Genomic DNA, 17,803 nt, shown 5'->3' with positions numbered 1-17,803 from the left:
GAACGTTCGTCAAATTAACCTTTTAACTTAACCTTATAAACACCGCCAAATGCTAAATCTGGGGAGGGTAGAAATTTGAAAGCTTAAAGCAGACGTCATCGAGTTAAGTCAAAAGGTTACTTTCATACGGGCTGTCGTTAGCATTATACCTTGTTTCCGCATTACTGTGACCATAATAATTTGTCCCCACATTACTGTGACCATAATACTTTGTCCCCACATTACTGTGACCATAATACTTTGTCCCCACATTGTGGTGACCATAATACTTTGTCCCCACATTGTGGTGACCATAATACTTTGTCCCCACATTACTGTGACCATAATACTTTGTCCCCACATTACTGTGACCATAATACTTTGTCCCCACATTGTGGTGACCATAATACTTTGTCCCCACATTGTGGTGACCATAATACTTTGTCCCCACATTGTGGTGACCATAATACTTTGTCCCCACATTACTGTGACCATAATACTTTGTCCCCACATTGTGGTGACCATAATACTTTGTCCCCACATTGTGGTGACCATAATACTTTGTCCCCACATTGTGGAGACCATAATACTTTGTCCCCACATTACTGTGACCATAATACTTTGTCCCCACATTGTGGTGACCATAATACTTTGTCCCCACATTGTGGTGACCTTAATACTTTGTCCCCACATTGTGGTGACCATAATACTTTGTCCCCACATTGTAGTGACCATAATACTTTGTGTCTCTATAACTATGACCATAATACTTTTCTGCACCATATGGGGGAGCAAGTCCAGGCAGGACACGTTAATCTTACGGACGGTAGTGTCTTTAATTTCTAACCTGCGTAGATTTTATCAACAAAGTCTCCAAGAGCGGAGATATTGATTGCACAAAACAGTATCTATGTATCTGAAAGTGGAATTGAAAGATCGGGCTTTTACAATTCACCTAGGTGAAAATTGATTTTTTAATTTTAAACTTTAAATTTCATTATGACGACCGTATCTGTCGAAGAAGGTATCGCCATATTAACGATGGAGGCTGGACATATAACATATTGACTTAAAAAGTTTTTATTTTAAATTTTTTTGAATTATCGCCTTGGTGAAAACGAAAGTATTTTTAATAAATATTCAGTAAATAAAGTTTTAATTCAAAATAAAAAGTGAAATATGTCTAATATGAGCCACTGTACAAAGCAGTCTGCTTAACGGTGTTGCTGCTGTGACAATTCTTCGTTGACAATAGCGAAAAGAGTAGAGCACAAAGGTTCGCCAATGGATACAAAGAAGAGGTGAATGTTGAGCATATCAGGCCTAAATGATCTGACAGATCAGGCGTGCTTCAGACATTGTTAGTATGGTATATTACCAAATATGGTCGGGGCTGTAACTAGGCCTTTTTTCTATGAATCGAAAGTTCAGTTGTCTTCCATTACGAGGCTGTGGTAGACTACCATTATCAAAGACGACAAAATAGGCGAAGTATTCAACGGATATAATCATTATATTTTTAATTTTTCGTGCCTAATTTGTTTTGTTAATATATTTTTTATTTTTTTCCTTTCAGACAATCACACATTTGTCCACGAACACGATCAAACAAATGTATGACGAAGTTTTGAACAAATGTTGATCGTGTATTGTTTACCGACGGAAGTATTTAGTAAATATTATGTTTAATGGAATGGAAGTCTGGTACACTTATCTCGTTCAAGATTTTTTTATTTTTTAGTGTCAAATTAAGCAAACTATTTGATTGAATTGTGTTTCTAATCAATTATTATGTATTCTTAATCATATTATTATGTTCTTATTGTATATGATTAAGAGTTTTAACTAATCATAAATGGCCATGTATGTACAGTCTGGATAAACAAAAAAAGACTTTTTTTGACCATTCTTGATCGGTCACTCTGATCGTAATTCTCTTCTAATTTAACTCATTATGAATTAATTATGGACATGTGAGACACTGGAATTTTTCCAAGTCATTAGAACACCTCTAAATTCTATTCATATAAGTATGAGCATTTTCATTTTCATAAATAAAAATAAGGGAACCCATCTTTAATAACCTGTTTCCTTTAAAAGCTTCTAGCCCAATTTCTTACCTCAATAATGTGATAATTATTATTATAATAATTACAGAATCAAATTTTTTGTCTACTACAAATTAGTTATTATTTTGAAAAATGTAAAATCACTGAACCTTATATTACCATGGACCCACGGACATTCTGAAACCAATGGCATAAAGTTAAAAAATTAATTTTGAATACCTGTGAAATGGGAGATCAATTTCTAAGCCTATTTTTTACAAAGGGTAGTTTTTATAAATATTCCCTGAAGCTTCAAATTTGGAGATGCACATGAAAGTAAAAATTGTCGAGGTTTGGTTTAAAAGTTGCAGTCGAAGTGGCATACCTTAATCGGATTTGAAACAAACTTTTGTCAGAAATGTGAACAGACGCACTGATTTGTTTTGGAAGCCTTACGTGTGCATTGGTCCGAGTTTGCTTTGGTTCGAGTTTGTTTTGGTCCGAGTTGTCCTGATTCTATCCACCACAGACCAAAGAATTAGCGTACCATTTCGGCAACGTTCCTCTAGTCTTAATCTCTAGATTATATAGAGGTTTTCTAAATACTTCATGTGTATTGGGGACAGTGTTAGCATCAATTTGCACTAATCCAATTTTCAATCAGACGTCTTTGTGTCCAAAAATGCTGAAAAACTAAGTCTTTGATGACGTCATTAATTTTAAAGGGATTATGCAAATTTTACGATTAGTGACGTCATCAAACATTTTTTTTCGTGGAATTGCAGGAACCATAGACGCCTGATTGAAAGTTGGAATGGTTCAACTTGATGCTATCAATGTCCGAGTTAAACCAAAAAACTTGGAAAACCAATCTCTTTAAAAAAAATCTCTCAAAAATTCAAGTCAGTAACTTTGAAGGCCATGGATCGGCATTTTTGGAAAATTAGGCTTTTGTAGTGCTCTACCTTTTTTGTAATTTCATTAGTCGATTCGTCTTTAAAGTGTGGAGATTTGGTCGAATTGTCCTATACACCGGAAGTAAGGTTGCAATGAGAGAGTCGAATATAACGAATTGAACATCAGCAGGAATTTGTTTCAAAATGTTGAGATCCTTATTTCAACATTCGTTTCTATTCGTAAGTTTTCTTAAATTTTATTATCTTTTGAAGGACATTTAGAAATAAGTTATTCCTAAGGAGATATAGAGACTAGAGTCTACATACATGATCGTCCTGACCGTATGTCGCGAGATAAGGTCATTTTTTGTTTATACAGTGGTGTATCCTATATTCGTGTATATTAGGCTTCACCAATTTTTTTTTTTATTTCTGAGATGTTTACTCAGGTATTCTGTAAAATAATTAAAATTGGTTTGTTTCGGGTTTCTGTATGAATCCCGCACTTTGACCCATATTTCATGAGTAGGCTAACGAATAGTGTTGAAACGGTTAGTGAATTTTACGAACCGGGTAATCGTCGGCAATAACCGTTTGTTAACCGGTTAATCCCAGTTACTTACTAAAGTCATAAACCGCATTTGCGGTGGTAACTCACCGTTAACTAAACTAGAGTACCTAGGAAGAGTTTGGCTAGTTACCTGCGAATTGTCGGTACAAATCGACAGATACCAAACAACCCATTGAAGTGTCTGCTCCAATGTAAGATTACGAGCGGGCCTGACAGAGTTCAGACAGACTGGTGTCATTGTCACCCATTGCTACAGTCTCTAACAGATTAAAGGTTTTTATACCAGTTGTGGGGTCAGTGTAATGAGTGTATCTCATTGAAGTTGCCACGAATCAGTGTACTGGTTCCACAACTGGTAAAAAACTATTGTCTCCATGAATCCGTACTCATGAATATTAATAAGGTTGAAGATGATTGACACAAGGCGACTGTCGACAAACTAAGACCATCAAGAACGAGAACGAGTAATTAGTTGAACTTATATCAAAAAAGAGGCACTAACTTGTTAGTGCTTTGATAATTGAAACCCTATCTTGATTTATTAATCTCAATTATTCAATCAATAAAGATGTTTATTTACAAAAGAAAACAGCTTAAAGACTCATACAGTGATAAATTTTCTGTCAAAATTGCTCTCTTTTTACTTCTTATAAAATTGACGGTTAACCGATTATCTCAAATCAGACCTGGTTACCTGTGAAATACTAGCTGAAATCGGTTAACTGATTAACCATTTCAACACTACTAACCAACTCGACACCGGCAGCAAAATGCATCACCAATTTTCGTGTATAATGTTTGATCTATAAATTAGTCGAGAAAAACACATGTGGATATCCAGTTGTATAATTATCATTTCTTAGTATTTATCTTTATGACAATTCCTTCAAAGATAAATGATCTAAAAAAAAAAATTAGTGACTGACAAAATAAGGTAAGTAAAAGGTTAGAGTGATTTTATTGCCAAAAGTCATTGAACATAACATAGAATTTTTCTGCTGACACGGAATCCACTGGGATATATTTTTGCAGACAACACGTGGAATTCTGACTACAGCTTGGGATTATTTAAAGGAAACTCGGCCTATAAAAAACTGTATTTGGTCATAACCGAAATGCGCCATAATGAATATGTTAGAAATAAATTTGACGTAGCTTTCAAACGACAAGAAACATTCTACTAGCTGACATTGTACAAACAACCCATGTTTATCAAAAAAAGCAAATACAGAGGTCACACAAATTATTAATCATTTCCAAATGTTCACGAAAAATAGGTTAGCACGAAATTAGGTTATGCTAAATAGTTGAAATATGTTCAAATTCAAACAGCAAGGTCTTTTTAAAGGTAAAAAAGGTTACAAAAATAACTGTGGAGATTGTTTCGGAGTAGAAATTCTGTCTATCTATAGATACATAAGGTTTGAGTTGGAGGCAGACTTTTGGATTTGGATAGGGTTTGCTATGATCCCTTTTTTATTTTTGTGTTTACGAAAACATGTAATCACACTTTTATTGACCTAAGAATTATGTCTCCTACATTTTCTGAAGGTTTCAACTGATAATATCGAGCTAAACACCAAAACTAAGTCAAACTGCTTAATTAACAATTAGTACTCTCCGTTTTTATACGCCCACATTATAATATGTAATAAAACTTGACATTAAATACCATCCTTTAATACCCAATGTTTCAAAAAAGTTTTGACTTCATCAGGGGAAGAAACAACAATAAAAATGATTATTTTTGTTACCAATTTTATATTGCTTGTATAATTGTTGCTGATAAATTTTGTTTGTATGTATATAAGTTGGGTGAAATGCAAGAAAGGGCTTTTTAGCCTAATTTCTTACCCTAATGAAATTATTATTATTATTATTATTTGTATAATATATATTATAAGAGTAATGACTACAACCCCTAAAAGGAGCTGTAGTGGCTCGGTGACATACACGCTTGCTCGCTAACCTGTAGGTCCAGGGTTCATTCTGGCATAGGTCGAGTTGGTACCTTCAGACGTTCTGGTTTCCCCCTGTCAATGATGCTGATAAGAAGGGCTGACATGGAAGAGCATCTAGTAGTGCGGATGGGACAATAAGCCGAGGCCCTGTGTGCTACAGGCTGTGCATGTTAAAGATCCCTCGACAGTTGCAACTCGAAAAAAAGCAGGCTAATGCACTGTCCTGGCAAAAGTTTCCCTCATTGTAGCCTCATGGCATTACCCGTCTTCATTAGCTCACATGATGCAGAAAGATAGGACATTAAACTCTGTTCATTTCATTGTTTGATCATGGTGGTTTTGATAAGTCAAAACGAGTCACCTCATATCAAATTATTTGGATCAAGTGAACCGTGGTCTCTTTTTTTAGTGATAATTGTGCATGGTTTAAATTAAGATGACCTTACATTTAAATTTTCTTATTTTTCAGTATGAAACGAAGATACAACTTGTGTTTACAAGAGTTATCTCTCTTAGACTGACTACCTATCAAGAAAGACATGCAGTTTTTAGATGTACAGATTTTTACAATGGAAGAGGAGCAATTCCTTACTCAAGTTCCTTACACTGTAAAACAAATTGTATAGATTATCTTCAGTACCTATTACCAAGGTGGACCAATCCAGTATGGAAAGGGAAATGTCTTAGGGAATTTCACACATGTCAGTCATTATGTACATCAGCTTTTGATGGAAACAACAAAACAAGTAAAGAACCAGATAGCATTTCTACAGATGTTGATGTTAACAACAAAACAAGTAAAGAACCAGATAGCATTTCTACAGATGTTGATGTTAACAACAAAACAAGTAAAGAACGAGATCGCATTTCTACAGATTCGAAGGAAAGTAAATTTATAAGAATAAGAACAAAGAATTTTGTTTGTCACACCTGTAGTAAATCATTTGCCACAAGTAGTGATCTAAGGAAACATATAAGAACACATACTGGAGAGAAACCATATACTTGTGAATTCTGTAGTAAATCCTTTAGTGAAAAAAGTAATTTAACAAGACATCGGAGAATACATACTGGACAGAAACCCTATACTTGTGAAGTTTGTTATAAGTCATTTAATCTTAAAGGTAATTTAACAGTACATCTGAGAACACATACTGGAGAGAAACCCTATGCTTGTGAATTTTGTAATATGTCATTTAGTTTCAAAAGTTCATTAACAAAACATCTGAAAATACATACTGGAGAAAAACTTTACACTTGTGAAATTTGTAGTTTATCATTTTGTAGAAAAGATCATTTAACCAGACATCTGAGAACACATACTGGAGAGAAACCCTTTACATGTGAAGTTTGTAATAAGTCATTTAGTCGAATAGACAGTTTAAAAGAACATGAAAAGATTCACAAGGACAGTTGAGCTTTTATTATAAGTCAGACATTTTGAACAATGCTTTTGACTGGATTTCAATGTGTGCTCATATTAATAAGGCATTAAAACACTTATTTTAGTTGCTCTTTAATTTCTTTTAAATTCAAACATTTCTCTCTGGCCACATCAAGTTCTAAATCACATTTTGGCTATCATTTTTGTATGAATTTAAATATTTATCTCCAAATCTGAGAGTTTTAGATTGTCTTTGGGTTGATGAAAATGCCAACCATTGAAAACAAAATTATTTGAAACTATGATTTTACAGAGGGAGATTTTCAGTTCAAAATGTGTGTCATTTTCACATGCAATTTCTTGGAGACAATTTGTGTTCATTTCAGGTGCAAAATTTTCAGAACTTATATATTCATGGACCCAAAGGCATTCCAAGACTATTGGTATGAACTTGAAAATCATATTTTGAATATTTGAGACATGAGAGAAAAAATTCAATTTAGAACTCAATGTTGGCCAGAGAGTAAGTAAAATGTCGTACCTTTCAATACATTGAATATTTGTACATCCAAAGTTTAACTGATTGAAATTCACGTCATACCCTACAGCCCCCGTTGTCAGCTCTCGCCCCTAAAACCTATCCTTGCCCGTGCCAGGCTATATGAATATCTCCTTGAAGAGGTTAACAACTTAAGAACTGTGTAAACGTCAATACTTCCCTCTAACGCTGAGTTAGAACACTGTCTTTTTGAGACATTCGTATTCTAAGCGATTAGGTCGTTATGGATTCGAATCCTCCTCAAGGTAAGAAAAATTCTGATGCCTGTGCCAGTGCTTTCGACAGTCCGCCTGGTGTCGGCTCTCACCCTCTGATACAGTATTGTCATTGGGGTAAACTGGTCCCCATTCCATCTAAAGCTTCGCCTATAAAGTGATAAGCGAAAAGACAGATTACTAGTTAAGCGGTGGGTTCGTTTTGCAGCATTGTCCAACTTGCCGCATCTTGCCCAACTGCACAAAAACGACTTGTAAAACGAAACTAATGGTTTCTGATAAAATCCGGAATGGTCACTTATTTCACATGAAATGAAAACAAAAACGAACCCACCGCCAGTTTAGTTGCTGGGGTTTCTAGTAAGTTGTCAACGCTAAAAAGGACGACGTGTTGCTAAATCCCACAGTCGATATTTTGAGCGTGAGATTTAGGCCGTACTTGTTAGTGTAGCGATAAGGGAACACAACACGGTACCAGTTTAACTTGATGGGAAATGAAATAGATTCGGGGAAGGGAGGGTTTGATTCTCCCTACTTTTCTGATCGTCTTCATTAGCTCAATTTAGGTGCAGAAAATTAGGATATAAAGCACTCCTCCGAGCCCCTGAACCAATCTGTGGCCCTACTAGCACCCTGTCACACCTCCCACCCCACATAACCGATCTGCGGCGATACTAGCACCCCCTATCCCTACACACGACACTAAAGACAGCTTTTATATTTATCTGACAGTTTCTTAGAGTAAACAAACACTATCTTTCTTTCTCTCATACCCCCATGTGGGCAAATGAAGACAGGCAACTCCATGCATAGTAAATGAGGACAGCGGCATTAGCCTGCTCTTTTTCGATTTCCAACTGGCGAGGGTTCTTTAACGTGCACAGCCTGTAGCACATGGGGCCTCGGTTTATTGTCCAAACGACTATTTTACCTTATAGACACTAACAACAGGACGTACAACTTTCAGATACCTAAATTTTCAGGGATAAGCTTGTGAACGAAATAAATAAGAATTGAAAAGACCCAAATCAACCCCGAAATGCCGCATCTGTCCTTTTAAATTGCAGTTAATGTCATGAAAACGTGTTTTCCAATTCGCGAATATCAAGACTCAAAATGACCTGTCGGAACAGTCAGAGGCTTTCGGAGAATCCAAGACACCGTCGCTTTCCCAACGTACTAAAAAAACAGACTGTCCCTTTAAATAGAATCTATATAGAAAATCAAGCGAAAGACGATGGGATGATTTCCTAGTTGACGGTAATTCTACTCTCTTCGACTTGTTAGTTTAGATTGATTCGCTAGAATGTATGTTTAATACGGTGGAAGATTTAATAAGGAGTTATTAGCCGGAAATGACAAATGACAGAATACATCTAATACTATTGATTTGGTCAAGTGGAAGAATTTCATGTTAACTAGCACTTGACATTCCTTGTTAATTCACTTTAAAATGACCATCGAAGACACAATTTAATCACATTCTTTTACTGGAATAAAACAAGGTTTTAAATAACAGTATAGCCTACATGAAAAAGACGGAAAAAAACGAGCATTTTTGGATAGTTTAAAGTTAGGTTCACATGGGATCCTTTCTACAAGCTGGTTCTTGTCTTTTGCAAACCCTTTTGCATTGATATATCGACAGGAATAATGAGGAAACATTACCCTTCACTCCGACCGAGAAAAGAACCCACGACTCCAGTTGTCCCTAGTTGCGCATGCATAGTCCGTATTCGTTAGCTTGAACAAAAATCGCTATTTACATTTCAAACAACTCGTATTGCATTTACGCAAACGTCTTTACGTACCAGGGACTAATAGAAAACTAAGCGATTTTTTTATGTGCTCGTGGATGCTGCACGATTCTTTAAATAGTAAGAATGACGTCAGCATATTCCTAGAAAAGGTATTTACCAACAGCTGGATTATGTCTTAGTACGTAGTTGGTCAAAGAAAATTTTGTCTCAAACTGAATTTTTTTAAAGGGTTAATTAAAAAAGGAGAGTACCTATGGTTATGGTTCGGGAGGGACCCGAAAACTAGGGTAGAAATTCGGACAATCTGAGATCAATCCACCCCCCCCCCCCCCCCCCTCGGACCCCAATCTGGCTCCGTCACTGTACAACATACCTCTAAACGATTGGAATTGTGTACTCAGCAATTAAGAAGGCTTCGTATCCTACGTCGCAACAGAGGCGGATAAAGACATGAAAAACCTTTTAAAATCGGAAGAAAAGAACTGCTCATCTCAGATGTGGTAATAACTACAATTGAAATATATTCCTTTCTCTGTTTACTCTATTGTTTTAAAGCTTTTAGCTTGGATCCTGTTCAAGATGCATAAAAATACATATTATGTTGAAGTAATTACTATTTATACATTTTACAAGTGGATTCGTCTAGCTGTTTTCCTTCTGTCAGTAATGCAGGTAAGAAGGGCTGACATGGCAAAAGCGTTTCGTTGTTCGTACAGGTCATTGAACTGAGTGCTGCCCTGGCAAAATTTCCCGCACACTGCATGTCGGTTGACCTTTCTCACACAAGTACAAACAGTAGGACGTAAAACTCTATTTTAATTCAATTTAAACTTCATTATCTTGGCAAGGTGTAACAGTTGGTGTCATGAATCTATTCTGTTTAAACTTCATTATCTTTGCAAGGTGTAACACTTGGTGTCACGAATCTATTCTGTTTAAACTTCATTATCTTGGCAAGGTGTAACACTTGGTGTCATGAATCTATTCTGTTTAAACTTCATTATCTTGGCAAGGTGTAACACTTGGTGTCATGAATCTATTCTGTTTAAACTTCATTATCTTGGCAAGGTGTAACAGTAGGTGTCATGAATCCTATTCTGTTTAAACTTCATTATCATGGCAAGGTGTAACACTAGGTGTCATGAATCTATTCTGTTTAAACTTCATTATCTTGGCAAGGTGTAACACTTGGTGTCATGAATCTATTCTGTTTAAACTTCATTATCTTTGCAAGGTGTAACACTTGGTGTCATGAATCTATTCTGTTTAAACTTCATTATCTTGGCAAGGGGTAACACTTGGTGTCATGAATCTATTCTGTTTAAACTTCATTATCTTGGCAAGGTGTAACACTTGGTGTCATGAATCTATTCTGTTTAAACTTCATTATCTTGGCAAGGTGTAACACTTGGTATCATGAATCTATTCTGTTTAAACTTCACTATCTTGGCATGGTGTAACACTTGGTGTCATGAATCTATTCTGTTTAAACTTCACTATCTTGGCATGGTGTAACACTTGGTTTCATGAATCTATTCTGTTTAAACTTCATTATCTTGGCAAGGTCTAACACTTGGTGTCATTAATCTATTCTGTTTAAACTTCATTATCTTGGCAAGGTGTAACACTTGGTGTCATGAATCTATTCTGTTTAAACTTCATTATCTTGGCAAGGTGTAACACTTGGTGTCATGAATCTATTCTGTTTAAACTTCATTATCTTGGCATGGTGTAACACTTGGTGTCATGAATCAGACTATTCTGTTTAAACTTCATTATCTTGGCATGGTGTAACACTTGGTATCATGAATCTATTCTGTTTAAACTTCACTATCTTGGCATGGTGTAACAGTAGGTGTAGCGAACTATTCTATTTCAAAGAACAAGTTTGAACTCTAGGATTAATTTAAACTTAGTTGATAACATTATAGTCAAACACGATATTTAACACAAATAAAATTATTCTTAAATTGGTCCACTTTCTCGAGGAAATTAGTCTCTAAAATAACCACATGAGGTACAGAGTTGGGAGACACGCCATCTTGAAACGGGTTTATTCTACAATTACATTTATTTTTCTTCGTCACAGTTTTTAAGAAGACGAATGTCTAGATATTTAAGAGAAAATAAGTCTAGATATTTACAAGAACATAAGTGTATATATTTAAGGGGACACAAGCCTAGATATTTAAGGGGACACAAGTCTAGATATTTAAAGGGACACAAGATTAGATATTTAAGAGAACACAAGCCTAGATGTTTTAGGGGACATAAGTCTAGATATTTAAGGAGACATAAGTCTAGATATTTAAGGGGATACAATTCTAGATTTTTAAGGGGACAAAAGTCTAGATATTTAAGGAGACATAAGTCTAGATATTTAAGGGGATACAATTCTAGATTTTTAAGGGGACAAAAGTCTATATATTTAAGAGGACACAGGCCTAGATATTTAAGGGGATGAAAGTCTAGATATTTAAGTGGACACAAGCCTAGATATTTAAAAGGACACAAGACTAGATATTTAGGAGGAGACAAGACTAGATATTTAAGTGGACACAAGCCTAGATATTTAAGACAACACAAGTCTAGATATTTAAGAGGACACAAGCCTAGATATTTAAGACAACACAAGTCTAGATATTTAAGACAACACAAGTCTAGATATTTAAGAGGACACAAGCCTAGATATTTAAGAGGACACAAGCCTAGATATTTAAGAGGACACAAGCCTAGATATTTAAGACAACACAAGTCTAGATATTTAAGAAGACACAAGACTAGATATTTAAGACAACACAAGTCTAGATATTTAAGAGGACACAAGCCTAGATATTTAAGACAACACAAGCCTAGATATTTAAGAAGACACAAGACTAGATATTTAAGACAACACAAGTCTAGATATTTAAGAGGACACAAGCCTAGATATTTAAGAGGACACAAGCCTAGATATTTAAGAGGACACAAGCCTAGATATTTAAGAGGACACAGGCCTAGATATTTAAGAGGAGACAAGACTAGATATTTACGAAGACACAAGACTAGATATTTAAGAGGACACAAGACGAGATGTTTAAGAGGACACAAGTCTAGATATTTAAGAGGACACAAGTCTAGATATTTAAGAAGACACAAGGCCAGATGTTTAAGAGGACACAAGACTAGATATTTAAGAGGACACAAGTCTAGATATTTAAGAAGACACAAGGCCAGATGTTTAAGAGGACACAAGACTAGATATTTAAGAGGAAAACCAGCTAAGATATTTAAGAGGAGACAAGTCTAGATATTTAAGAAGACACAAGGCCAGATGTTTAAGAGGACACAAGACTAGATATTTAAGAGGAAACCAGCTAAGATATTTAAGAGGCCACAAGTTTAAATATTTAAAGGCACAGGTAGGCTATTTTTACCTATCATACTTTAGTCTCAGAAGCTGGAATTTTTAGCTGAGCTAATCAGTAATAGTGTTCACAGTTCACCATCGAAATTTGAGCCTTCAAATCTTTTGTGTCCAGAATTATCTGCGTTTGAATTTTAAAATGACGACAATTTCAGATACTCTGACCAATAGACCAATATAGGAATAGTGTGTAAAATTCCTATAACAAAAACACAAGACAATATTATGGAATATTATGAAATATATGGAATTCTTTAATAAGGTTGGGCACATAACGTTTCAACGTTATATTCCATAATATTGTCTTGTGTTTTTGTTATATGTGCTCCTCGCTTCTATATGTCGTTCAAATCGCATGTAAAATTCCTAGTTTGAAGTATTTTTTAAAGGAATTATGTGATTTGCGTACATTGGCACATCTGTCCCTTTAAGTATAGGGATGAGATGAGATGATAATAGTCTGAATCAGAATCAAGAAATGAAATAAATTACAATATAAGCGTTTGATTCCCCCAAATATACAATCGAAACAGATACTTCATCTAGTAATTGGGTCTCGTGTCTATGTTGTGAATCGGACTCGAATGAGAAAATATATCTTTTAAAATAACAAATTAATCTGAAACGGTTATGTTGTTATTGTCCCAATATTGTGTCAGTGAAATCTAACCAATATCCTGCTACACTAGAAACATTACGTAGTGTCAGGATATTGTGAACCGTTTTATTATAGGTTGAGATAATAGTAGACCATAACCAACTCTCATCACGTCAAGTCATTAGCATTCGCAGTTGGCGTTCTTACGAGAATTTAGGTGAGGGGCCAAGCAAGAACAAACAAATCTTCCAGGGTTGCAAGAGCAAGGGGGTATTTGGGGGCACAGACAATTTGTTCACTATGTAAAATGTAAAAGAATTTGAAGGTGGGGATGTGGCAAAGCAGGGGAAACCCCCCCCCCCCCCCCCCCCTGGTAGAAACGCCATTGCACCCCATACTGACTCAGGTTCAACGTGACTCTAGTGTCATATCTATCAATAGACTATGCTCGAGCCCCTTTCAAAATAAGCCTGGGAACGTTTCATTTACTGCATCCATCATTTTTTTAGGAGTGGGGGATTTATCGTTGTGTGATGTCACACTGCTTGATGGAGATACTACGTATGATTCTTATATGTGAATTCATCTAACTATGTCAGGCGTGAAGTTTCGTATGGCCATCTGAAGAATACATTTAATAACCATATCGTGATGGTGTTTTATTGAGGTACACTTACGATTTCCTGCAACTTTTTTTTGTATGTTGTAGCACGACCTTTCTAAACTATTTTGCATATTTGTCTTCAGATAGTAGAGAGTATTTTATTCGAGGTAGATTCCCATACAGTAACGTAGAAATCAATAACATAACATTATAGACCGCCGTATCGAAGTGTAATTCCAGAAAATTGAAAGTAAAACGACAAAAATTAAAGTGAAATGGAGCTTCAATTGACTTATTGTCTCGCGTCTGGGCAAAGCAATGTTTTATCAAGTATTGGAAAATTGGGCGAAAAACTGATAAAGTTGCTGATTACTGGTACTAATTTATCTTTGATAGGCAAATTATTCTATAATTAGAATGGCGAGCGGAAGCTTTAGGCAATAACACGTACTAATTCCCGCCATAAATAGTGGATAAGACGGTGTAAAATATACTAGTAGAGTCAATAATAGCCAATCAATGGAGAAGGTGAAACAATAGTTACACTGTCAATTGAATTGGAAAAACATTACTAGTCCTGAATTCTACTATAATAACATCACCATTACTCGCTTTCTTATACCTACTTCTACAGGCGGACTCAAGAATCAGGGGGTCAGAGTCCAACCACTCTTATTACAAAAATTTTTTTTAAACGAATAAATTGTATTTTCAACTATTTTTTTGTCTTGTTTGTTCAAATTGTTTGAGAATCATACTTGTCTAATCTGATGCGACAATTTATTAAAAAAAATATTAGCCAAACCATGTTTAAAAGAGATATTTGTAAGTTAGAAATAATGTAAATAAAGTGTATTTAGAAAACATTATCATTGAAATTAAAAAAAATTTCGGTTGGTATTTGGCTGTTTTGGTAATGTTCGCTGTGAAAGGCACACATAGAGTTACCTCCCTTATGGAAATCGTAGGACCTGATAATCTTTATTAAATGAATCATTTCCAAATCATTAGAACACCTCGGCTTTCGCTTTATATAAGTATTAGTCGTCGAATAATGGAATATATATATGAAAATAAGGGAACCGAACTTTAACAATAATCGCTTAAAGTTATAAGTTAGTCCAGGCAAAACCTGACATTAAATGTACATGCTTAGTCATTTACAGCTGGGTTGACTGGAATAATGAGAAAAGATGACTTATTCAAGGTCACCAGAACCATCTCTGCCGACGGAGATTCGAACCTGGTTCCAGATAACCAAGCAAATTACAACGCTCTAACCGGCAGACCTACAGCCCGTCGTCATAAGTTGCTATACCGCTCAAAGAACCAAACCCAGTACAGAGAATTTTTCCTGCAAATAACTATTATATGGAAGATCAAAGAATCATTATGTTTTCAGGTAACCATGTGAGAAATGTTGATCTCTCGAACATTAAACATTATAATACTGAGATTATGTCACTTCAATACCATTAACTTTTAGTACAACTGTTTTTATATTAGTATAACTCTTTCTATATTAGTACAACTATTTTTTATACGCCCACATGAAATGGGGGGCGTATATTGCCGTCACCTCTTTCCGTCGGTCCGTCGGTCTGTCCGTCGGTCTGTCCACAATTGCTCTTGACTGATTTCGACGAAACTTGGTTTGGTTGTTTGTAATCACCCAAGGATGAACCCTATCGAAAATCAGAAAAATTGAAAAATATTTAGTAATAGTTATTGCCCTTGTTGATGAAAACGCGTTCAATTTTAGCTTGTAAACCCTCTAGAAAGCACAATTCTTGATGGATTTTGACGAAACCTGGTGTGAGTGTTGGTTATCACCCAAGGATGATATTAGTACAACTGTTTTGTTTTTATAGTAGTACAACTGTTTTGTTTTTATAGTAGTACAACTGTTTTGTTTTTATAGTAGTAAAACAGTTTTTATTTTAGTACAACTGTTTTTATATTAGTGCAACTGTTTTAATATTGGTACAAATGTTTTAATATTAGTGCAACTGTTTTGTTTTTATAGTAGTAAAACAGTTTTTATTTTAGTACAACTGTTTTTATATTAGTGCAACTGTTTTGTTTTTATAATAGTAAAACAGTTTTTATTTTAGTACAACTGTCTTTATATTGGTACAACTTTTTTTATATAAGCACAACAGTTTTTATATTAATATAAGGCGACTGTTTATATCTTTGTATACTGTTTTTGTTTTGGTATAACTGTTTTTATATTGGCACACCTGATTTTAAATATTTGTATGTTGTTTTTATTTTAACACAACTGATTTTATATTTGTATGTTATTTTTTATTTCAATACAACTGTTTTTATATTAGTACAACTGTTTTATATTAGTATAACTGTTTTTATATTGGTACACCTGATTTTAAATATTTGTATGTTGTTTTTATTTTAACACAACTGATTTTATATTTGTATGTTGTTTTTTATTTCAATACAACTGTTTTTATATTAGTACAACTATTTTTGTATTAATATGCTGTTTTGTATTAGTACAACTGTTTTTGTATTGTATGCTGTTAGAGATTTTACACCTAGATATGCTGATTGGGCCGATCTTGCTAGCATCGATTGGCACCATTCCAATTTCCAATCAGACGTCTGTAGTTCTGGCATTATCACTAAAACTAAGCGTTAATTATGTACCTATCATAGAACGTTTGGATTTTATTAGCAACGATAGAAATACCGGCAAACATTTAAGTTTTTACTGGAATTGAGAGAACCACAGACGTGGTAATGTTGCAAATCGATGCTATCATTGTGTACAATACAAAGTATAAAAGTATAAAAAACCTCTTTACAACCCTTATAGAGTCGAACATGGAAGCTAATATTTATTTTTGTGTAAATTAAGTTCTGTTTACTGGATTATTTGTGTAGGTGTGAAGTGTGTTGAAGATGGGTTCTATATAATTTAGACTTGTATAAATATTAGCTATATTATTATGTAGTGAAGAAATAATGTGGATAACCCTGAAGGTTTTAAATTGGATAGGAGGGTGGGGGTAAAATATCAGGCGATATCAGATTAACTGTTTTACCATTGAGTTAACGCATCATTTATATATAAAAAATTGAACAATATAAAAATACCACGAAAATTGAGCTCGTAAGGTGAACATACTAGCGGCAGTAATGGTTCAGTTATAAAGTTTAGAGGTCCGGGATTCGATCTCGGCATAGGTCAATATCATTTATCTTTTTTACCGAGTTCCCGTCAACTTGCTCAAAGCCGTAGTTTCTGAAGCGTCTAAAAGCGCACATGACGTAATGGCTTAAACATTGTTAAAAAAAAATGGCGCGAATATACACACCACTTTCTCTCCAAGTTCAACTGAATCTCTATTGTATTTGCAAATCGATTTATGTGATATGGTATTCATGGTATATTAATAAATCAAGGGCAACAATTCAACAACCATTTATCAAAAATTCTCGAATAACAAACTCGTCCAATATTCAATACATATCCCGTTTCATCAAAATCAGATAAAACAACCTCTATTGTGTTCAAATGTCACTTACATACGGACAGGCAATAATGTGGGCGTATAAAAAAAAAGTAAGACGAGACATTCAATGTAATTTTGTTTTATTAGTTTAATTCAGGGTTAGAGGTGGTGTGTAGTCGGAGTTAGTGTGGTGTGCAGTCAGAGTTGACGTGGTATTTCAGCAACTACAGGTCTTGTCTTTCCAAAATTTCACCCACTTCATCAGCAGCCTTTTTAACAACTTTGATATCGGCGGAGTATAGTGCATGGACAATAATTACACCTGAAAATATTATAAGTATAA

At 34.8% G+C, this 17,803-nt stretch overlaps 2 protein-coding genes across 2 annotated transcripts; both read left to right on the top strand.

Moving 5' to 3' along the window:
- Positions 1 to 4,754: 4,754 nt before the first annotated feature.
- On the top strand, positions 4,755 to 6,872 carry LOTGIDRAFT_173483 (hypothetical protein; the record flags this gene model as incomplete). Its single annotated transcript, XM_009051226.1, has 2 exons — positions 4,755 to 4,771; positions 6,413 to 6,872. The coding sequence occupies 2 exons, from the start codon at positions 4,755 to 4,757 to the stop codon at positions 6,870 to 6,872; spliced, it is 477 nt and encodes a 158-aa protein (XP_009049474.1).
- Positions 6,873 to 11,453: 4,581 nt separating this feature from the next.
- LOTGIDRAFT_141419 (hypothetical protein) lies at positions 11,454 to 12,662 on the top strand (the record flags this gene model as incomplete). The annotated part of the gene is made up of 2 exons (XM_009051225.1): positions 11,454 to 11,719; positions 11,855 to 12,662. Coding segments are annotated over 2 exons (1,074 nt in total), but the record flags the coding sequence as incomplete, so codon positions are not given.
- Between the last annotated feature and the right edge of the window lie 5,141 nt (positions 12,663 to 17,803).

The sequence above is a fragment of the Lottia gigantea genome (assembly GCF_000327385.1).
Source record: "Lottia gigantea unplaced genomic scaffold LOTGIsca_161, whole genome shotgun sequence".
NCBI classification, from domain to species: domain Eukaryota; kingdom Metazoa; phylum Mollusca; class Gastropoda; family Lottiidae; genus Lottia; species Lottia gigantea.
The sequence above is the reverse complement of the archived record's forward strand: the minus strand, read 5'-3'. Positions and strand labels throughout refer to the sequence as shown.